General features: G+C 53.7%; 5 protein-coding genes across 5 annotated transcripts; 2 read left to right on the forward strand and 3 right to left on the reverse strand.

Annotated features, from left to right (window-relative positions):
• Positions 1-551: 551 nt before the first annotated feature.
• CTRU02_202522 (Sec1 family protein) lies at positions 552-3,015 on the forward strand (the record flags this gene model as incomplete). Its single annotated transcript, XM_036719936.1, has 5 exons — positions 552-585; positions 676-713; positions 790-877; positions 942-1,291; positions 1,345-3,015. 5 exons carry the CDS (start codon positions 552-554, stop codon positions 3,013-3,015), a joined length of 2,181 nt encoding a protein of 726 aa, XP_036588638.1.
• A 1,194-nt stretch (positions 3,016-4,209) lies between these two features.
• CTRU02_202523 (uncharacterized protein) lies at positions 4,210-6,702 on the reverse strand (the record flags this gene model as incomplete). The annotated part of the gene is made up of 3 exons (XM_036719937.1): positions 4,210-6,293; positions 6,394-6,548; positions 6,605-6,702. The coding sequence occupies 3 exons, from the start codon at positions 6,700-6,702 to the stop codon at positions 4,210-4,212; spliced, it is 2,337 nt and encodes a 778-aa protein (XP_036588639.1).
• Positions 6,703-9,379: 2,677 nt separating this feature from the next.
• CTRU02_202524 (ribosome biogenesis protein urb1) lies at positions 9,380-12,830 on the reverse strand (the record flags this gene model as incomplete). The annotated part of the gene is made up of 2 exons (XM_036719938.1): positions 9,380-12,609; positions 12,677-12,830. The coding sequence occupies 2 exons, from the start codon at positions 12,828-12,830 to the stop codon at positions 9,380-9,382; spliced, it is 3,384 nt and encodes a 1,127-aa protein (XP_036588640.1).
• Positions 12,831-13,266: 436 nt separating this feature from the next.
• On the forward strand, positions 13,267-13,698 carry CTRU02_202525 (mitosis protein dim1; the record flags this gene model as incomplete). Its single annotated transcript, XM_036719939.1, has 1 exon — positions 13,267-13,698. The coding sequence occupies one exon, from the start codon at positions 13,267-13,269 to the stop codon at positions 13,696-13,698; it is 432 nt and encodes a 143-aa protein (XP_036588641.1).
• A 415-nt stretch (positions 13,699-14,113) lies between these two features.
• CTRU02_202526 (cell morphogenesis protein) lies at positions 14,114-22,063 on the reverse strand (the record flags this gene model as incomplete). The annotated part of the gene is made up of 2 exons (XM_036719940.1): positions 14,114-21,088; positions 21,146-22,063. 2 exons carry the CDS (start codon positions 22,061-22,063, stop codon positions 14,114-14,116), a joined length of 7,893 nt encoding a protein of 2,630 aa, XP_036588642.1.
• Between the last annotated feature and the right edge of the window lie 62 nt (positions 22,064-22,125).

The following is a 22,125-nucleotide window of genomic DNA, read 5'->3' on the forward strand; positions in this document are numbered from 1 at the left end:
CCCGCTAACTCTGGCCGCCCAAGAATCCTGCGTACTTACCTCACCCACCACATTACACCACCTTCCCCTACCTTTCCTTACTACCCCCGAGCGGCATAGCATACCTTACCGGACCTTGCCTTGTAGTCTTCCCGCATGCTCAGACTCGTGGCCCGGAGCATTGAGAGTTCCACCGCTGTGACCGGTTCTCCCTCCATTTTGAAACCCCGCCAGACTAAAGGACATTTGCCGGCTGGACACCGCAGCACCTAGGACTCGTCTTCCAACGACACAGACACTCCACACGTCCTCTTCGGACAGAGACACCAACCCGCCCGGACTTCCATTCCTCTCTGGCCTCGAATCCCACTCAGCGACACCGCGCATTCCAACATCGCCCGCCACTTTGCTCGACGTCAACCTGCCTACCTCGGGCCCCAAACGGTGCATCGTACTCACTTCGTCACTCTGCACCGGGTGCCTCTGTGAATCGATCCGCCTCGTAGCGACTGCCACATCTCCTCTCCCGCACCGAGTCCATCGAGTCGCTGCCCACGCGGCCAGTCGCCACGATGGGTGTCTCCACGCTTCAGGAGCTCCATGATAGTAAGCTTCGTCCTGCTGTGGCCGTTATACCATAGCTCCTTGCGCTACAAATCTACAAGCTCGGGTCCAGAGGCTGACTGCTCGGCACAGTTATCATCGATACCATCAAGAATATCACACGAGGCGACGTGAGTTGCCCCTCCCCAGAACCCAACCTCTGACGAGTATGTGTTCAGCCCAAGCTAATGATACTGGCGCTTGTAGTGGAAAGTCCTGGTACTAGACGAAGATTCGAAGAAGGTTATAGACAATGTCATTAAGGAAGATGACATCCTCAACAATAACATCGCCAGTATGCCTCACTGATCGCCTACCCCGCTACCTTACGTCTCACCCTCCCTGACCACTCCCTACAGACATTGAGCGTATCGAACAGAAGAGGGACATGAACCCTGAGATGGACGCCATCTATATCTTGACGCCTAAAGAGAATATCGCTGAGATTCTCGTAAACGATTTCGAGCGACGAAGATACAAACAATCCTTCCTGGTGTGGACTGGTGTTTTGGAACCTCGAGTTCGACACATGATTGACAACTGCCCGCCTGCCAAACAACGTATCGCCGGCTTTGAGACTTTGTCTATTGATTTCTTCCCCCGCGAGTCGCACTTAATCACTTTCAGAGACCCTTGGAGTTTCCCAATCCTATACCACCCAAGCTGCAATAACCTGGTCGCACGTCACATGAAAATTCTAGCTCAAAAGGTAAGTTTTCCCCAGAACGAGAAGTTGTTTTCCTAGCTTACCATCGTTTTCAGATTACGGGTGTGTGCGTCACATTGGGCGAGTACCCGAAGGTTCGCTACTACAGGCCAAAGAATCCTCTGCACGAGGCTAGTGTTCTCTGCTCTCATCTTGCCCGTTTCGTTCAAGAAGAACTGGACGAGTATGCGCAGTGGAACCAAAACTTCCCCCCGCAAAGCTCGAGGCCTACGGGAACGCTCATCATTACCGACAGATCGATGGATTTGATGGCGCCACTTGTGCACGAGTTTACCTATCAGGCAATGGCTCACGACTTGCTGGATATTAAAGACGGCGACAAGGTGACGTATCACATGATCACCAACGAAGGAACACCCGAAGCAGAGGAGAAGGATATGGAATTGTCCGATAAAGACACAGTCTGGGTGGACAACCGACACAGGCACATGAAGGATACCATCGATAAACTCATGGGAGATTTCAGAAAGTTCTTGGAGGCTAACCCTCACTTCGTCAACGAGGAACAAGACACGACAAGTCTGAACGCCATTAGGGACATGTTGGCTGGGTTGCCGCAGTTCCAGGAGATGAAAGAGGCTTACTCACTCCATCTCAACATGGCCCAAGAAGCCATGAACATCTTTCAGCATCACAAGCTGCCAGACATTGCCTCTGTCGAGCAAAGTCTCGCGACAGGGCTGGACGAGGACTTTAAGAAGCCCAAAAACATACTGGACCAGGTTGTGCGACTCTTAGATGACGAGGCTGTCACACCAAGCGATCGTTTGCGGCTTGTTATGCTCTATGTGATGTACCGGGACGGCGTCATTATGGAGGATATCAACCGATTACTGGCCCACTCCGGGCTGCCTCAGAGAGATGGTGAGATCGTAGTAAACCTTGAGCTGCTGGGCGGACGCCCTGTCCACGGATTAAAAGACACCCGGCCCCCTCCACCACCTCTATTCACGAAGAACACAAAGCCCGCGGATGTCAGCGAAGAATACTCTCTATCTCGCTTCGAAACAGCGATGCAGACAATGTTGGAGGAGCTCTGCCGAGGCACCCTAGATCAGACAACGTTTCCCTACGTGAAGCCGCCCTTAGATCCCAACGAGGATCTTTTGGCCTCGCAACAGGGCTCACTCCGCGCAGGCAGGCCGAACTGGGCGGCAGCGGGACGTCGACCACCAGAAAACCGACAGCGCTTCCTCGTGTTCATGGCCGGTGGTGCGACATTCAGCGAGAGCAGAGCATGCTATGAAGTTTCCGCCCGCCAAGGCAAGGACATTTTCCTGGCGACAAGTCATATGCTTACCCCGCAACTCTTCGTCCGCCAAGTGGGCGATCTCACCAAGGACAAGCGCACGCTCGACATCCCCTTGGAGCGACCGACGCCCCGCGCTCCTGCATGGGTTTACGAACGCCCAGCTCCTCCGCCAAACCCCATGGCAAACCGCCCTGGAGCGGGTATGGCGCCTCCACAACAGCAAGGCTTGCCGGCGGGAGGCCGCAGACCACCCCCTGCTGGTGGCCTCCCCGGACGCCCTGTCGCGCCGCCGACAGCTCAGATGAGCAACATGAGCCTTAACAGCGGCGCGCCCGTACCTGACGGCGGCGCCTCCCCTGCGCCGTCAGACAGCGGAAAGCCGCACAAGTTGGAAAAGGACAAGAAGCGTCGTAACTTCTTGGGTATGAAGAAAAGCAGCAAGGACAAAAACTAAGCGGGCGACTGATATCCAACGACTTTTGACACGCCCTTTCACACCCTTCCGCGATATATGCGTGTAGTGTTTAGGACGCGCGAAGCCGAAGTAAACCACAAAAACATAAACACTCACCAACCCCCCTTATCCCCCTTCCTTCCTGGCAAGCGTGGCGTTCTTTGGTGTTGAAACTACCCGCCTTCATGTAGGAAGCGAAGCATACATCCGATAGATATTTCTTTTTTTTCGGAGGAGTATCAGGCTCACACTTTGCAAAATAGTGCTCGTTCTCGTCTTGGCATATCTCCCCCACCGGAAGTGGTGCTTGGTGGAGGGAGGACGGAGGACGGAGGACGGATGGAGAATGGTGTCGGTTTGGAGACAGGGACCAATTTTCTCTGCGAATTTTTCGTCCATGTAGGAGCCTAGGTTTATCAAATTAAAAATTCAACAAACAAAATACTGGTTGTAACATATACTAGCCTTTGTCTTTGTGCTCTGGGATTCACCTACTGGTGAGTTAATTAGTAGAAAAAGCGCTTTAGTGAAACAGACCTCAAGGAAGTAGTTAACAGTACTGTTATGGTCTGTTATTGACTAGAAGCAAAGATGTAGACAATCACGCACCAAGGCTAGCGAATCCTACGTCACGTCACAAATGAGGATGAAAAAGTAACAGTTTTGGAAGCGAGGGAACAAGACATCCATTTCATTTCATTCATGGCTACCATAGTAGATCCGACGCCCTATCTCAGCCTCCCCCGGAAGTTCATCAAACCGATTTTTTATTTTCTTCTCAGCTACTTCCTCCCTGAAGGTACCGTCAAAGTCATCGGTAGTACCAGGCTCTCGTCCAACCCTCCTTTCTGGTATTGTATTGTTTCGCAAGGATAACGTCGGCTCGCCAGTGCAGCAGACGTGAATACTTCCCGAGAGCAAAACTGTTGGACACAAAAACAAAAAGATTGTCCTCTCCAGTCCTTCTGGAAAGGCTGTGATTATAGAGGATTAGACATGGGGTGCTGTTTGAGCAAATCCGACAAGCAAGGCGTCGTTATATCGACATTTTCGTTGTGTTAATTCGAATCGTATCCTCTCAGGGACACATCCGAACAGTTATAGTAGAGACTCGAACAAGATGAGTGCAGCGTTTGATGTGCTGCGGCAGTGCGTCTTCGCGTAGAAGACTAAATCATTTCCATGTGTGGGAATTTACTGCCTCCGGAAAGCCTGAGCAGCACCAGGCGGAGGCATGCGTCCGTCAAACGGGAAGCCATGGCCCTCAGGCCCTGCAGGTCCAGGAAAGCCAGGCATACCGGGAGGGGGGATAAATCCGGGAGGAGGAGGGCCGCCGAAGAACCCTGGGGGAGGCGGCATGTTGCGAGGCGGAGGACTGGCCAGTGCTTCTGGGGGCGGGAATGCTCCAGGAGGGAAATTGGGCGGGAACATTCCACCCATAGGATGATTGCGACCCGGACCACCGGCAAGGCCGGGAGGCGGAATCATGGATCGTTGTTGAGGAGGCATAGGCCCGGGTCCGCCACCCTGCATCCAGTTGGGATTCATCTGGTCCAGACCGGGAGGTGGAGGGGCACGCTGAAGGATTTGTGTCGGCTGCATGCGGCCTTCAGGCTCGGGGTGATGGAATCCTTCGTCCATGAAGCCCGGGGGAGCCTGACCGCGCATCTGACGCTGGGAGCCGCGCCCGCCCTGAGGAAAGTCGGGCTCGCGCTCCTGAGCATGAGGAATTTGAGCAGCACGCTGAGGTTGCGGCATGCGCATCAAAAGCTGCTGTTCGGTGCGTGGGGGTTCGGGTTGAGCTCTCATAAGGTTCATCAAAAACTCGGTGTTACTGAGGTTGCGGCCTTGGTTCGGCTCCATTCTTCCAGAGCCTGAGCTAGAGGCCTGGTGACGTTGCCCAACGAGTTCCTGCAACAACTGGTCCTGGCGAGCAGCGGGCTGCTGGCTTGGCATCATGGGACGAGGAGCAAGAATGTCCGACATGGACATAGAGCCCTGAGGCATACGAGGACGAGCTTCCTCGCGACGATCGCCCCCGTACTGCTGGAATGGTTCGGGAGATGCCACAGAACTGGATGGGCCATGTTCGCGAGTAGGTGGAGGCGGTTCCTGGAAGGGTTGTGCGGCGGGAGGCGTCGAAGTAGACTGGATGTTGGAACGCTGCAACTTCATGAGCAATGCCTGGAAAGCTTCCTTCTCTGTATCCGGAGCTTGAGCTGGTGCACTTGGCCCTGCAAGGGGTGGGCCAGCAAGGGGCGTCGGGGGCTCAAACTGCATTCTACGGTTGGGATCATCCTGGGGAGCGTTGAAGAAAGAAGTGAAGCGCGAGGACTTGCCGCCACCGGCCTTGGGTTTGGCAGCAGGGGCTTCCTTCTTGGGCTCATTGGGGGAGCCTACTTCCAGACCGGCAGTAGAAGCGAACTTGAGGAAGAACTGGTCGGGGCCAATTTCCACAGCAGGAGCGGAAGCCACAGCTGGTTGTTCGGCCTTGATCGCGGCCTCGGCGACCGCTGTTGCCGCCTTGTCCTCGGCCGAAGGTGCGTTGCGGCTCGCCTTCATGCTTTCCATGAACTTCTTGAAGTCCTCCTCGGTATGACCACCAGCCTTTTCTCCAGCAGGTTCGTCAAGCCATTCGGGCTCCCGCTCGGCTCGGTGATCACCGCGCTCCCAGCGACGCTCATAGTTTCTGCCGCTAGGCTTCTCCTCAGCAGGTGCGGCATCCTTATCTCGATCTCTCCAACTCTTGGCTCGGTCAATGCGTTCGCGAGCCGTCATGGGAGGCTTCTCGGTGTTTTCGTTCTTGAACCAAGGCTCTGACTTGCCCCTGTTAAGACCATTTCGGGGTCTTGGCTCAGCCTCCTCGTGGTCCTTATCCTTGTCATGATGGTCAAAGTTGCGATGAGGTCGCTCGCGGTTGGCCTCAGCGTCACGGTCACGAGTTCGCCTTTCGTTGGGGAGCCTATCGCCGCCGCCGGCGCCCATGCGACCATGAAAACGCTCAGCGCCCTCATGACCGAAGCTCTTGCGCGGCTTCACCGTGCTCCACCCTTCATTGTCTTGATCATTGTCACCGCGGCGACGGAAGTTGCTGTTCCTTGAATCGCGGAATCGCTCACCCTCGGGGGTGTCACCATTGCGGTTACGGAGATTAAAGCGGTTCGGGGAATCAGCGTTTTTGAGGTCTTTATCGTTCTCAAAGGGCTTGCCAGCATTGTTTCGCAGGGTTGCGGAAGCAAAAGCGGTTCGAGGAGGTCCAAGGACAATATCCTCAGGGTCTGTGATTGAATCTCAAGTCAGTAGCTGCAACGGGGGGGAAAAACAAGAAAGATAAAATCGCTGATGGAAAGGATAATGCAGAAGAGAGAGCAGACATACTTGCGCTGTTTCGCGAAGCGTGGCGGTCGACACCAGGGCGGCGATTCGTCTGGTCGAGGAGGGGGTTGTCGTGGCTTCTTCTGTCGGCAGGGGTCTTGGGGTTGTTGTTACTGTTGTTGTTATTGTTCTGAGGGCGAGTATTGTCGGGAGGCGGTCTATTTTGGAGTTAGAACAGGAGCTAGGCGAGTGATATCTTGTTGTAGCAACATACCCCATCCAATCCTCTGCGGGTGGCAGATTGGGCGGTTTGATACACAGTGGTGATTCGCGCAGGTGAATAAGAAACTCTGCGGTATATTGGAGTGCCATCGCGATGTGATGATACGAGGCGCATCCAACAAGGGCTGGAGGTTGTATTGATGCTAGGCCAAGGGCAATGATGTTTGCATGGACAGACCAAGCAGCGGTTACGGTCCACCGAGTGAAAGGGAGTTGCGCAAAAAAGTTGTTTACACCAGTCGGGTGAAGGAGATGGAGGGATGATTCTTATTTGTCGGTGGGGTTAAGGCAGGTGTAGGTTGAGGTTGTACGTTTGTTAGGTAAGAAGGCAGGAGTGAAGTAGTGGTGGTGGTAATGATGGTGGTAGTGTCGAGGATGGTGTCAAGTCAGTCGTCAGTCGTCAGAGCAGTAGTGAGTCCAGTCCGGTCCAGTCCAGTCAGTGGAGGAGGATGGAGGCCGAATGGGCTCCAATCGGGCTGCGCTGCAGGGGGCGGAAGACGTCGTGTTGCAGTGGGCCGTCAATCGAGGCTGACAAGACGAAGAAGAAAGGGCGATATGAGGTCTTTGCAGCTGTAGTGATGTAGTACAGAATCGGTGGTCAAGAGTATTACGATGGAGGGTGGCTTTTGGTAACGAACTGTCAAGGCGTGTTGAGATGGTGGTCAAAGGAGGTTTTGGCACTTCGGACGAAACTTGGTGGAGGAGTTGCTCAGGTGCTCAGGCGCAGGTAGGCAGGCAGGTGCAGTTGCAGGTGTGTGCAGGCAGGAAGGTGCAGCCAGCAGTGGGAAGCTGCCATCCACTGCACCCTACCCTCCTTCCCTGGGCCATACCGTAGTATTCCCCCCAGCTCAAGTTGACTGCGTGGCAGGCAAGGTCCAGTCGGTAGTGCGCTAAAAGGGCAGGGGGTTACGTACCGCCGCTCACCTACCTCACCTTACCTGACCTTACCCTTACCTTATTATTTGTGCCACCAATAACTGCATATACCTGCCCTTGGCTTCCACCTCATCTGTGCTCTCTTTCCCCCTGCCATACTTTCACACCACGGCCCTAGAAAAGGCTGAACAATTAGCCGTAGCGGTCTGCACTGTGAGCTTGCAGTCCGTTTTTGCCATGTTAATTTGGCTCACCTCGGCCATTCCTTGTGGCTTAGGTAACCGCAACTCGCCCTAACCCATGCCAGGCTGCAACAGCTCAGGTGACAGCATATTCCACAGTGGTCGCGGATCCACGTTGCCTAGGGCAGAAGGTTCCAGTGAAAAACTTCAGTGGGGGGGGTTTTTTGGGGGGTCTTTTAGGGAGCCCGGACCAAGTGGCAGGTAGGCCACCCGCCACTCGACCTGTGCTGACGGATGGTTGGAGGGGGGTTCACTATCGTCATCGTGTCCCACAATTTGCCTCTTGGGGCTTAACCCACCCGCCAAATGTCGCTTAGCGTCACATGTTTGAATCAGTGTGAACATGGAACCTCCTTTCTCAACATCGAGGATATCTCCATACCCTCTTTTGTGCACGTTATTCAGCCAGCTTTGCGGTATTGCCTCAATTCCGTCTCTCCCCGTAGGATTGTGTGAGGTGTTAGAAATCCGATGTCTCTATGCATCGAATTTGTCATGGCTGGCCTTCCTGATCCATTTTACCGCGTCTACTCACCGGTAACTGAAACGGCACCTCTAGGGAAACTCACAGAGAGAAAAGAAGACAGCCATACGTAGCTCCAGATATTATTTCCTTTTCCCTACGCACTTTCATGCTCCCCTAATCTAGTTAGTTAATTGCAATATCCTCCGGACTAAGTCAGGATCGGGGCTGGTTCTTTTCAAATTCAGCATGGATAATATATCCCTTTGATTTGTTTTCTTGCTCTACAATTCCTTTACAAACGCTTCCTGGGCTTAAGCAAGTGACCATTGAACAGCCCCCGATGACATCTCTGACGTCTCCATCACTTTAATGAAGCTTGTTCGAAGTCAAGCCACTTCGAGACAAAGCCCACTTCGACAACTCATCTCCATACCAGGAATTCATGCAAGGGAGATGGGAAACCTGCACTCAAAAACAGATTGTATGAAATCTACATGGACCACATGGCATGAAGAGATAATACATCACCCGAAAGCTCGCTGTTTGTTTGAGAGAATATTAATGAGCGGAGCATTATCGACAAAAGGCTCGTCATCTTGCCCACTCACCGTTGAACCGACCAGCTCCAGGTGCTAAGGAGCTGGTCCCGATGGCTTTACGAAACACTTGTTCTTTACATCAGGTTATCTCTGCAACCTACCGAGCCCACGTGTTCTCAACTGCGCCAGTTTAGGGCACATGTAATGACTTCAAATTATGACCATTTGTCCTACGTTCATGAGCTACAATTTTACAACATATCCTGAAACAAATCGATTTCAGCATGATGGAACATTATCATAAGGAGCTGCCACAGCACAAGCTCAGAACAACCTCACAACGTGGATATTACCAATCACTGCAACCGCCAGCGGGAATATTTCTGCGGACGTCTCGACTTACATGATGTGAACGAGGCAGAAAAGCATTTGCCTAGTTGTCTCGACATCACTTAACAGATGTGTTGTTCTCCGCAACGTAAAATCATCAGTGTGCACACAGCACCTCACGTATACAATGATCAACCAATTCCGCCAACACGTGTAACAGACAGCGACAGGTTTTACCCATAATATTCATTTTGATATCTTTTCCCAACCATCTATTTTAATACATTATCCTCATCGGCAATATAAAGTGTTCCTTAAGCCTCTACCGCCAGTGGAATCCCTCCACGACTCCACTCGGCAACCCTTTGCTGATCGCAAGTCTCCCAAACCCTCCTCCTGAGCGCGCGGTACAGCTTCCTGGTTTCCTCGTCACCGCTCTGCGCGAACCGGGCCTCCTGCGCCTCGAGCCAGCTCACTATCCCGAATCTCGTAGCGAGCGTCGTGCTGCCTCCCTCGATACACGTGGCCCTGTACAAAATCCGCAGGATCCTAGTCCGGAGATTTGCGCGCATGTACGGGTTCCCAGCCAGCGCGAAGATCTTCTCAAACCACTTCTTCTGGTGGAAAACTGCGAGGTCTGAAGGATTGCGCAGGCCGTCTAGGAGATAGGCGAGGAGCCAGCTGACCTCGGTGTAGTACCGGTCATCGTCCGACGGCGCACCGTGCAGGATATCATGCGCCAAGGGCACCTTGTCCTGCTGCCATACTGGGCCGCGGGTGAGGAAGGTGTTGACCTTGGCGTAGAGGCAGTGTAGCGGATTCTTGAGCACCTCCAAGGCGCTGATGGCGAACGACACAAGGGGAGAGGCGACGGGTCCGCGGGTGACAAGGATACGGGACGACTCCGCCAGTTCTGACAGCATAAGCCAGATCTGCTCCTTCTCCTCGTACGACGACTCCTTGAACTTGGCCGCCATCTTCAGGATATTGGTCAACGCTTCCTGACGAATGCTAGCGTGCTCAGACCACAAAAGGCGAATGAGAGCCACGGCGTGGCCCTCATCGATGAGGTCTTCCACGCTCTTGGAGTTCCATTTCAAAAGCGCCGAGTTGTCTTCGTCGAGAGCATAGGGAACGTCCAGGATTGCCTCGAGAGAGGACGCGTCCAGCTCCCCGCTAGTAACCTTCTGCCCCTCTGACTTGTGCGCCAGGTCCTCGGTGGTATCTGCCTCTTCTGAGGCATCATCAAGTGTGCTGTCTGCGTTGGGAATGACTGCCGGTGCGCGACCTGAGAGAACTCCCGTCATCTTTTCGGCCAGAGCGTCAACCGCCGCCGGGGTCTCCCCTTTCGTCTTGGCGCAGCTAAGGATAACCGTGAGAAACTTGGATAGCAGCTCCAATTCCTTCTTGTTCGTCGTCTTGTCAGCCACAAACGGAAGCTGTTCAACCATCGCCGCCAAGATTAAGCTCGCAGAAACATCATCCTGACTTTGAGACCGGCTATCAACGCTCTCCTGCATCAGGTCCAAGTATTTTAGTGGTGAGGCAGCGCATCTTCCCGCACAGTTGTCTAGGTATCCCCAGAGAAAATCGAGATTCGTCAGCTTGCCTCTCTTCTTCAAGTCCTTCACTGCGCGGAAGAGCGGTGTAAGGCCAGTAGCCTGCAAGACAAGCTGATGCTGCACGGCCACGGACTCCAGTACCTCCTTCAACTTCTTCCCACCCTGCGCATTTTCGACGTAAAACTTGAGCAACGCAACGAATGGCGACGCCGCCAGTCCTTCTGCCTTGGCGAACCACCTCATGCCGGGAGAGTACCCTGCGATTGCAATCAAATTCTCCAGCTCCATCAGTGCGATGGCTTGGTTCTGCGGCTCCTCGCTTCTGCTGTCCAGGCGGTTGAGCGAGTTCACCAAAAACGGGGAAACGTCGAAGTTAGCCCTGAGCGCAACCTGGGGGATGACCTCGTAGTACAGCAAAAGTAGCCTACTTGCAGCCTCTCTCTGCAGAACGTTCTCCTCGGCCATGGCCTTGTAACACTTGGTGATTTCTTTCATGTCGGGGATTTTTTGGCAGAACTCGTCAATAAGCTTACGCGAGGCCGTGTTCCACGTTGACTTGGAAGACTCGGCGGCCTCGCGGTGCATTTTGAGCGCGACTTGCAGCTTCTGGAGCGCCAGGACGAGGATGCGGATGGCGAAAAAGGAAATGAGGGTCGACTTGTTCGAAAGGCAGCGGACGAGATCACGCTGCTTTAGGGGGAGAGGCAGGACATTGTCGAGGAGGATCGAGGTCGGCGGGGGCACGCGGCGGTAGCCCGCTGTCGGGCCAAAGTGCGGCGGTAGAGGCAGGTTTACCGTGTTGAATAAGAAAGCTGCGTAGCCGATCCACGTCATGGAAAGCTTCGGCTCGAACGTGAATGACTTGTTGTTGAGGAAGTAGCTCGCAACCAACTCCGGCGCCGCCTGGAAGATGGCGACAATGAGCTCGCTGTGTTTCAAACTAGACCACGGGCGAAGTTTTTGAATGAACTCGGACAGAACAAAGTTTGCGACAGCGATCTCGTCCTTGTACTTGTCCATCCATGCAACGCGCTCCAGACCCAAATCGTCCAGACTCTTTACATCCTGAGCCGCCTCATCCTCAAGCTCCTTGGGATACAGCCCCGTACCAGAATACAGAACACCAGCCCCCGGGGAAGTGCACGTGTAAACCAGAAATTCGTGGACCGACTCTCTAACAGATGGCTTGTCATCCCCCTCGACATCGTGCCTGTAAGCGTACAGGCCGGCCAAACGGTCCAAAGTCTTGGTGTTGAACGCTCTGAACTTGACCTCGCGAGGCACCTTGTCGTCCAACAGGACATACTTCTTCAGCGCACCCAGCATCTCAAGGATCAAGAACGGCGGGTCGTCCTTCAACAAGAACGTAAGATGTGAAAACACCTCCTTGAGCATTAGCAGCTCCTTTTTCGCCTCGGCAGGCAAGAACTTGAGGCAGCTCAAAAACAGCTTAATCGCATTCGTCCGCACGGAAGGCTTCGATGGATCCTCCAAACCCTCGCTCAAATGGCGAATCTCCAAGTTCCGCGCAAAGCTCGCAAACGTAGAATCTCTGGCCCTGAACACCCTCTTCGCGAGCGTGCCGCCGTCAAGCGTCACGATCTCACGCAGCAACCTCAGGGTGGGCGAAATGATGTATCCACTGCCTTTCGGCGCCGAGAGGTTCCTCGAAATCAGCTTAAGCTGACGCTCCTGCAGCAACGTCCGGGCCACGTCCATCGCGTGCGGAAGAAGCTCCAAGGATTGAGAAACGACCTGCAGAAGCAGAGCCAGCACGGCAGGAACAGCGGACATGATAGCCTCGTTGTGGGCCTGCGCGCCAAACGACCAAATCTCCATCACGTCGGCAAGGTAGACGGCATCTTCGCTCGTGTCGCGGGGGCGCGCAGCATCGAGGTACTCCTTGAGCAGGGCGAACCGATCCTTGTTGTTGCCATCGTCGGAGCTGAAGCCGTCGAGAAAGACTTTGAGGGATTGAATAGCTGCACATTGCACGTTCAAGTCAGCAATCGTACTTTGATCCTACTTGCGAAAAGCAATCGCTCTTACCATGCCTCGCTCGCTTCTGGTCCTGGTCAAAGGTCAAAAGCTGGTGCAGCTGCCGCGCAGTGTTGACCTCCTCGAATGTCGGGGCTTCGTGGACGACCTTTTGCCTCTTTCGCGACGGATCGCCTTCGAATCCACGCGACACTCGTTTAGGCATTTTGTCGGTGTCCGAGAAATTGGTCGCGGTGGTTGTAGAGGGCGATCTCTCTACCTTCACTGGGACTTTCTCTTCCACCAATTGACCGACCAGTGGAGACCCTTCAGAAATAAAAAGTTCTGCCTGGTTCGACCGCTCTTCTAGCCGACTGTAAACGGCTTAGCGCGGGGATCGTTGCAGCGGGGCGGTGGGCCCGTAATGACATTTCGCCGCGCCCATGGCAGCGACAGCTTAAATCTTAGATAGAAACACCATCTCTGCCTGCATCGCGAACACGACCAAGAAAAAGAAGAAGAAACCCCTCAAGACATCCACACAACGCAGGCTTTCCTTGCCTAGTAAAAGACTACAAGATATATAAAAGATCACTTACGCGAATCAAGTTCAAATCTCGACATTTTGAAAGCGCCACTTCTTCCCATCGACCCAAACCATCATGGGCTCCATCGTCATCCCCCACCTCAACAGCGGCTGGCACGTTGACCAGGCCATTCTGTCCGAAGAAGAGCGCCTCGTCGTAATCAGATTCGGAAGAGACTATGACCCCGATTGTATGCGCCAGGATGAGGTCCTCTACCGCATCTCCGACCGTGTCAAGAACTTCGCGTCAATCTACGTCTGCGACATTGACCAGGTCCCCGACTTTAACCAGATGTACGAACTCTACGACCCCTGCACGATCATGTTCTTCTTCCGCAATAAACACATGATGGTGGATTTCGGCACGGGTAACAACAACAAACTCAACTGGGTTCTCGAGGACAAACAGGAGCTTATCGACATTATCGAGACCGTCTACCGTGGCGCGAAAAAGGGCCGCGGTCTTGTGGTCAGTCCCAAGGACTACTCCACTCGGCATCGATACTAGACACTCTGGTCAGACGCCGACACTGGACAGGCGGTTTTACGTTTGCTCTTTATTCGATGGCATTGAAGGAAAGATATCCCCCGGAAAGATTAGGGTTGGTCTCACAAATCCAGAATTATTACCTTGAACCAGAAGATGCTAATGCCATGATACCGAAGAATTGTGAACTTTCTTTTCTTTTTTCATTATTAGGTATGGTACGCCCCTTCGCCCCTCTCTATTCATCATTTGTCGTGATATGAAGATACATAAGTCGTTTAGATGCCTCGCACTCCATGTCCAACGTAGTAAATATCCGCTTCTCTATGCTCTTACATCGACCGTCTGTCCCCCTTTCTCTTCATCTACAAGGTGGCGCACTTGCTCGCATGGGTGTTAATCCAATACTTGAATCTTGTCTGCAAAAGGCTCATCTTTACAACATCTCCCCCTGAGCCGGCATCTTTGTTAAATAAGTAGTTGGTACTTTCGGAACTGCCTGTGCCGCAGCGGCTCGCTCTGCTCGGAACAGTTCCTGTTGTCGGTCGCTTTCGCGCGATCTGCCTCCGGTCAAACGGCGCATCCTCGACCTCGTGCTTTGTGCAAGCGGTTTGATCATGTTTTCCAAGGAAAACGATCCCTCGCCGCCGTGACCTGTGTTCGGTCGCTCGTCGTCCGCGTCCGAGAAAACGTCTTCGGGAAACTCGTCGTCCGACGTGAACTCGCTAATGTGCGGCTGGTACGACGCCGGAGCGGACGGGGACGTGATTGATCTCGAGTGCAGGCCAGGTCGCTGTCCACCGCCCGCCATTAACCCCGCCGACGCGCTAAAGGCTCCAGGATTCATCGTGTTGGAACTCGGATCCCTTGCCGTCGCTGGTGGCCTGTCAGTAAACCCATTCTGGAACGTGCTGTTGTTGGAAGCCTGATGCAGGATTGGCAGGATTTGCTCATCATACAACTGCGCTCCGGACTCGAAACTGTCCGGCGAAAACTCTGTAATCGTCTTCGATGAGCGGCCGTCACTTGGTGGGCTCGTTCCAAGGTCGTCGAAGAAGTCGTCGAGGCTGTCCAGCTTCGTAACGAGGTCGCCGAGGTGTCCGTCGACGCGACCTTCGTCCGACAACATCGTCTCGGTCCGATCGGGCATCTGGAAGTAGCTGTATGGAAAGTCGTCGTTGTGGAACTCAACATCGGGCGTCGGCGTCGCTTCCGTCATAATTCCTTCTGCGGTCTGGCACATGTAGAACGCTGCGTGGATGTTCGCTCGCGTCGAGTCGGTTTTCTTAGCTGGCACTGGAATGGCCCAGCCGGATGCCTCCGGGATGCCGAACAGACTCTGGATACGCTCGTACTCCTTGCGAATGGTCTTGGACGTGGATCGTGTCATGCTCATCCTGAGATGTTGCTTGTCCATGGCGCTGCCCGACATGGTCATAATGTTGTCAAGAACCTCCAGTGCCTCCATGCAGAACTCAGTCTGCAGAAGACGCAACAAGGGCGAGATGAGGTCCGAACCATGGCCGGCTAGCTCAGGCTTGCGCATGTCAATTTCGGGTATGACAATGCTGAGGATGTTCATCGTCTTAAGCTTCACCCACGCTGTCGAGTTGGTGAGCAAGCCCATCAAGAAAATGACCATTTTGAAGTCCAATTTGGGGAGGAAGTGGTCCTTCAAAGCCCCGAAAAGACGACTCAGGAACTCTCTACCGTTGCCTTGATATTTAAAAGCAACATATTCCTCGAGGACGACAGCAATGTTGCCAAGCCCTTGAGCTTCGGCAACGGCGCAAAGAATCTCGGCAGAGTGCAATACTGGTTCGCTTGGCTCATCCTGCTCCATTTCGTGTAAGAAACGGGGGAAGTTGGCCAGGATGGCAAAGAACACCCTGCTGTCGTCTCCGATAAGACCATCGCTTGGCAGTTGAACCACCTTATCGAGTGTATCCAACGTGGCTTCCATGCACATCGATGACCTTAGGCCTTTATAGAGAAGAGACTGAAGGCCTTCGAACTGGCCATCCCATCGCGAAGGCTGGCCGTCAAGGAGAAGGCGACGGACATTGGGTGACCTGAAGTCGACCTTGGTGAGGAACTCGTTAAGCATCTCCACCGCCTCCAAAAACTCGCGCTCGTTGATGGACTCCAGGCAGGCGCATGTGGTCCAGAACAACTGGGGGAAAGTAAGCAGCTTATCAGCGTCGAGCTTGAGGATAAGGGTTTTGAGCGTAGTAAGAATCTCCATGGCGAAAGTTTGAATTTCGGTGTCTTCGTCGGCAATGGTATTTGACAGGCGGGCAAGCATGTCGCCGAGCATGAACTGGTCCAAGGAAGTGAGGATGCATCGGAAAATCTGGAACGAGCGACAAGCAAGGTGTCTGACTGGACACGACGTTGCCCAGGTTAATGAGAGTCTACCCCATTGGTCCTTGATGCCAGGGTAAGTCATCTCGAACGTCTTAACGACCTCAGCCGTCAGGAACTCCATGCTCGGAGGAACCTTGTTGTCCTGGTCATCAGCCTTTCCATTGCTGTCCTCATAGCCCCAGACAACTGAACGATCATGTCGACGGATCAAATCGATCAGATCCTCTATCGATGCTCTGGCCGTTGGCGGGGTCTGGTCATCCAGTTGGGAAATGACGAGCTCGTGGATGAGATGAACCAGCATTTCACGGGCCTGCTCCTGTACAAGAGGTGTGTAGTGGTCCCATAGAACGGTGACCACCTGGAGGAGCACTGGTACATTCTCTGGTGTCAAATGAACCGGCGACACCATTAGGTCCACTAGAAGGATGAGTGACAGCTGTCCCAGGGAGAACCCAGCCTGTTTTGTACCGACGGGAAGGGCTTCTCCCAGGTCAGCGCAATATGGCAAAAGACCAATGTCTGGAGGTGGCGGCATAGCGTCCTTCTTCTCATTTGGAACCATAGCCTTAGGGGTGATCTGCATGAGAAGAAACTCGACAACCTTCATTCCAGGTGTGCTGGTGGTGCTGGAAAGGAAGACAACGATCTGCTTGGCGTACTCGACAAAGTTTTGCTCCCGGCGCTCGAGACAAAGCGAGATGATGAAATCGAGAATGAGCCGGACGTTTCCTGGATATGGGCCAGTTGCGAGGGCTTGCCACAACGCTTGAACCTCATTGTGCAGCGAGCCACTAGACTTAATGGTAATCTCCAACAGGTTGGCCAAAAGGACATAAGATTGAGCAATTGGTCCACCGTTGGGGTCGACCTTCAGCTCTATTGACTGAATCCAGGGCAGGATAACAGCAATGACGTTACGTTGCGAGGCCGGCTGAAGGTCTTTGAAGTAAAGCGTAAATTCAGAGAAGATGTGGAACGCCAATTCGGTGTGCTGCTTAGCTAGCCTCTTGGAGATCTCGAACTGGGCAAGCTTGTAGACGGCCTTTGTCTTGTCAGAGATACTGATGTCGTAATCTTGGATCTTGGATGTGCGTCCCGGTTGTTGTCGTTCCTCTAATGCTCTCAGAACACGAGCAGACTTGGAACGAATTTCGCTTTCGTCGTTGCCAAGAGTAAAGAGGCAGAGACCGAGCAGCTTCCAGAAAGGACACGAATAGTCCAGATGTTCCAGTAGCACCTGAGTAACCACTGCGAAGTAGCTTTCTTGAACCTTGGGAACGTCGGAGAGGTAGCAACGAGCTATACAGTGCTCCAGAAGGTAAGGGTATTCCTGGTTGTGGACAATTAGGTTCTGCAGCGCTCGCCGTCCGATGACGTTCATTCGGTCGCTTCCCGAGTTAAATATGGCCTCAATCCATGCAAGCATTCTCCGGATATCAAACTGCAGTGTTGCGCCGCTCTCGGTAGTGATACTCATGGGCCCGCCACATAATGCTGCCATAGCACTAAGTGCTGCTGTGCGAAGATTGCGTTTCTCGATTTCCATGGCGGCCGTGACTGTGCCTCTCTCCCCCAATGATTGCTGGTCAATGAGGGACTGCCTCATCGTGTCCTCGCGAACCCGGATTTGGGTCTGATTAGGTGAGAAGCCACACCAGTCTTCCATCAAGGAGAATGCCGATTTCCTGGACTCAAAAGTCATCCAGCGGGAAGGATCTTTGGTTCTGTTGATCCCTTCAAAGAGCTCCTCCATCAAACCGCAGTAGTGCCGCCTCAGTTTCTGAAACTCCCAGTCCATCTGGACTTCGCCATCCATAAGGAAGAGTTTCAGATCCCTAGTATACGTGACTAGATTGGTGAGCACCCACTCGTCGTTATAGACTTCTTCTTCTTTGAGGAAGTGGCATGTCAGTTTGTATACATGGGTAATCTCAGTCCTGAGCAGGTCCATCTTGCGGTTGCGTCTCGGGCTGCTGTTGGTGCGCTGATGAATGCGGGCACGAGCTTCGTCGTTGCAGCGTGAAACTTGACCAGCCAACTCTTCCAAAAGCGTGCGGTAGATGTGTATGTTGATAGAACCCATGGCCAGGACGACTGCGTCTCTGACAGACGCAGAAGAGACGGACAAGAGGGGGATCAGATACTTAAACAGGACCCGAGCGGAGACAATTTTATCTGCCGACGTAGGCTTCGAGGTCTTTCGGCTATGCTGTGCCCCTTGAGGGTTGGCGGGCACAACAGCCCCTGGATCGGCCAAGGTCGTACAGGCAAAAATGAGGTAAAGCTTCCACTGTTCCACAAGGATCTCTGGCTGAGTCGTGGGTGTCCTGCCAGTAACGCGGGCGCTCCCGGGATCGGATCCGTAATATAGACCTCTGGAAGGCTCCGACAGAAGTACAATAGCCTTGTACATCTGCAGAATCCGGTTGCAGATCAAGTCTCGTCCAATGGTGACCGTGAAAGGACACTTCTCGTACGCAATGCGGATAAGGTTAGGGAAGAGCTTGAACCAAAGCGTGGTGTCGTATGACACATCACTAGTGCAGAGTTCCACGAGAGCTCCTCCATTGTTGCTGTTCTGAATCCCTCTCTGCAACCTGCTCCTCTCGGCAACCGACAGGCCCTCGTCTTTGAAGTTCATAACCTGCATGGAGTCGTTCTCGAGGATATCAATGACTCTAAGCGTATCTTTATCCTGATTCTGTAGTGCCTTGTCGAAATCGGTAATGAGCCGGAGTACAGTGATGGCAAAGTATCTTACTCTGCGAGACTGCGAGCATAGGAAAAATAAACCATGAGCTTCTGCCTGGTCTACCTCTGCCCAGATACCAGACAGGTCAAGCTTGGCCCCGCGCTTGTCGCTTGGCTCGAGCTGGTCAAGTGAAGCATCACGCGTTTTCCGCTGAATTTCCTCGATCCAAATCTGCAGCAGCTCAACGTATAAGCGGAGTGTGCTTTCTATGTGACCGGGGCCGAGCATCCCCCCATCGGACATGGTAGAATATCGGTCATCAAAGTTGAAGATGAATCGAGCAAAACCCATCGTGACCTGTTGTGCGTGAGCTTGCCTAGCAATGGCTTTGAGTGACTGCGCTGAAGAAAAGGCGACATTGGATTGTACATGAGCAGTTCCGGTACAGAGAAGGTTGATTAGTGAGTTGAAGGGTATATCGACAGAGAGACAACGGGGTAACGCTTGAACGGCAACGTGCAATAACTCGTAGAACGCCTGTTTTTGATCTGCGGGAGACTGATGGTCGTCTCTCCGCGAAAAGTTGAATGTATCCGCAATTGGGGTTTTAGGGCCCGGGCTGTTGAACTTTTCATCCAACACGGCCTGTCCTCCAAAGGTATTGTCACAAATGATTGTGATCTTGCCGAGGATTTCACAGAACTTGTGATAGTACTCTCTCACAATGTCGCTGAGGGCGGCTATCCGCACAGGGTGCGAGAGATGCTCGCCTTCACCAGTGGCCATGGAAGTTCCAAGTGCAGCATGATGCGGCGAGGTCATCACAGGGGACGTGGGCACGCGTTCCGGTGGCGGTGGCGGTGGGAAAGCCACGGGGAAAGGGGGCCGCCCCTGATCTCCCTTCTCGAGGTCGGACATGATGGCAAGGAAAGCTCGGATTCCAATGACCATTCGATCAGGGTCGAGTTGTTCCACCTTGAGCTCCTTGTTGGTTACGAACACCTCGGCATTAATAAGAGGAAAAATGACGTGCTTGAAACAGTACTCGGGCTGCTTGTATCCGATGATCCTGATGATCTGAATGATGGGTTCGGACACGGCTGAATCGGCGGCAATCAGACTGCGCTTGGTTGGGGGTAATACCAGCTTCATAACCTCGTCAAGCTTCCTCGTTGCGTTCGGCAGAGAGTCGCTTGTACGATAGAGGTATGTCCACAACAGTCGTGCAATCACCTGAAGACACAGGGGACGGGTAAAACGATCCTTCAGTTTCGGTTGGAGCGGCAGGATCAGTTGAAGCCATTGGGAGCCGAAAGTCTCGGGCGTAGACACGCAAAGCATCGTTGCTGTTAGGGGGAACGCGAAACCCCAGTGCCGGGGCTTAATGAACATCTGGGCTAGTCGAGGACCGATGCCACCGAGCACTTCAATCCATTTTGGATGAGCCAAATCCTGGTTTGTGGCCTTGGAAGCGACGGAGAGTAGAAGCGCTTCGAGCACCTGGCAAAATGCCGTCTTGACACGCTGGCCGTGAGAACGATGAAACAGGCGCCCAATAGCTACTAGGAAGTCGCACGATTGTTCCCAGGCTTCTTGGGGCACCATATTAACCTTGAGGTGCTTCATGCCGCCGAGAACGAGCTCGATCTTACCCTCGGCGTCGCGGCCAGCCGGAGAGGTTGGGCTTTTGACGACCAGTTCTTGGAGAGTGCGCTCGAGATCGCCGAGGAACCTGTCCGTGACTCCCTTGAAGTTGATCTCGCTCATGACACCGAGGAGCTGGGCAAAAAGGTTCCAGTTTGCAAGTTTCAGGGGGCTGACCATCAGCTGCTCGGTATCGGCGATTTTAAGCTGGCCAAATATGATGCCCTCCAATTTCTCCTCCATTTCCAAAGTTAGGAATGGCAGGCTTGTCTGACTGATGACTTCCAGCAGAACCCGGCAAAGAATGTAAATAGAGACAGTCGAGCGACGTTCTGCGTGTGCAACGAATTCTTGTTTGGCAGCCAGGGACGTTTGAGGGCTCGTTAGACCATTGTCTACCTGCCCACCACCAGATAGGGGCTGGAGAGGCTCGGTGTTCCTGCGCTGAAGCGGCCCAGGGGCGGCACCTCTTGACTGTTGTAACTGACTTCGCGCTTCGTTTGCCGCATCGCTCTTGCTTTTCCTCCAAAGCATCATGGAGTCTATAAGAGGTTTCGGTCGCGGCCGGGCAATATGGCCCAAAGCAGTAATGATCTGGTCAAAGGAGGGGTCGACTCCGGGGCCGCAGATCTGCTCGACCTGCGGCTCCGGCTCGAAGGGGACTGTGATACAGTCATTGAGCTTTTCCTCGGCCTGGGCAATGAACTAAAAAGGGGTTAATCAGTGGACTGCTGTACGAGAAGGCTGGCGCAGGGAACATACGGATGTGAAGAGCACATGCAGAGCATATTCCCCAACAGTCTTCTGCTCGTCCTTGTGGTGCCTGGAGGAATGGGAGTGGTGGTGTGCGTGGTCGCGTCTCGACTTGCTATGCATTCGTTCAATCTTCCTCTGGGTGGTGGAGGAAGCATTCGTAAAGTCGGTGGCGGAGGACGTCCTCTCGGGAACATGAGGGCCAGAGTTGGCAGTGGTGCCTGACAAGGCGGTGCCCGGGCGCGGCCCCGGAGGCGCGTCTGGTTCTAATCGCCCGACGGCATGCATGTCGGGACGGTCTGAGGACGAGGTGAGGGTCGCGCCGGCAGCAGCAATCATCTGCGGGCTGAGGGGACTCGAAGAAGAGCTGGCGTGACTTCCATTTCTAGAATGTTGGATGCCGTGGACTATAGAGGTCTGGCGGTGGTGGCCATAGGAGGCGCTCTTGGGGTCGACGACTCGTTCGATAACGCCGCCGATGGCAGACCGGGACTGGGAGTGGTTCTGTGTTCGGGGGGAAGCGAGGTTTGAAGCGGAGACGGAGACGGGGGGTAGCTGCTGGGAGGACAGCTTTTCGTAGGAGGATTCGCGCGAGTGGGCGACGGAGCGAGATGACGGAGGGCGAGGTTCCAAGACGGCGGGCCTCAGGGTTTGGTCCCAACTGTCGTATTCCTCGTCTTCTTCGTCGAGGGTTGTGACAGAGCGTGGAGAGAACTTTAACGGCGGGTCCTGCAAAAGATCAGGCAGCGTCGTCTGGGACGGAGCTAGACAAGACGACGTCTTATGGTCAGTGACAGGCCTTCCCCTCTCTTGTGAAACAACTGGCTGCTTGTAGGGACGGAGACGGGGTGGAGGTTTGGAAGCGTTAGATGTTTTGAAGGTGCACAGATGACAAGGCCCAGCGGAGACGCACACACACGCGCACATACACACATACACACGTACACACACCAACGCCAGACTATACCCAGTAGTCGAGAGCCGTTGCA

Source organism: Colletotrichum truncatum (genome assembly GCF_014235925.2).
Source record: "Colletotrichum truncatum strain CMES1059 chromosome Unknown Contig_0001, whole genome shotgun sequence".
NCBI classification, from domain to species: Eukaryota; Fungi; Ascomycota; class Sordariomycetes; order Glomerellales; family Glomerellaceae; genus Colletotrichum; species Colletotrichum truncatum.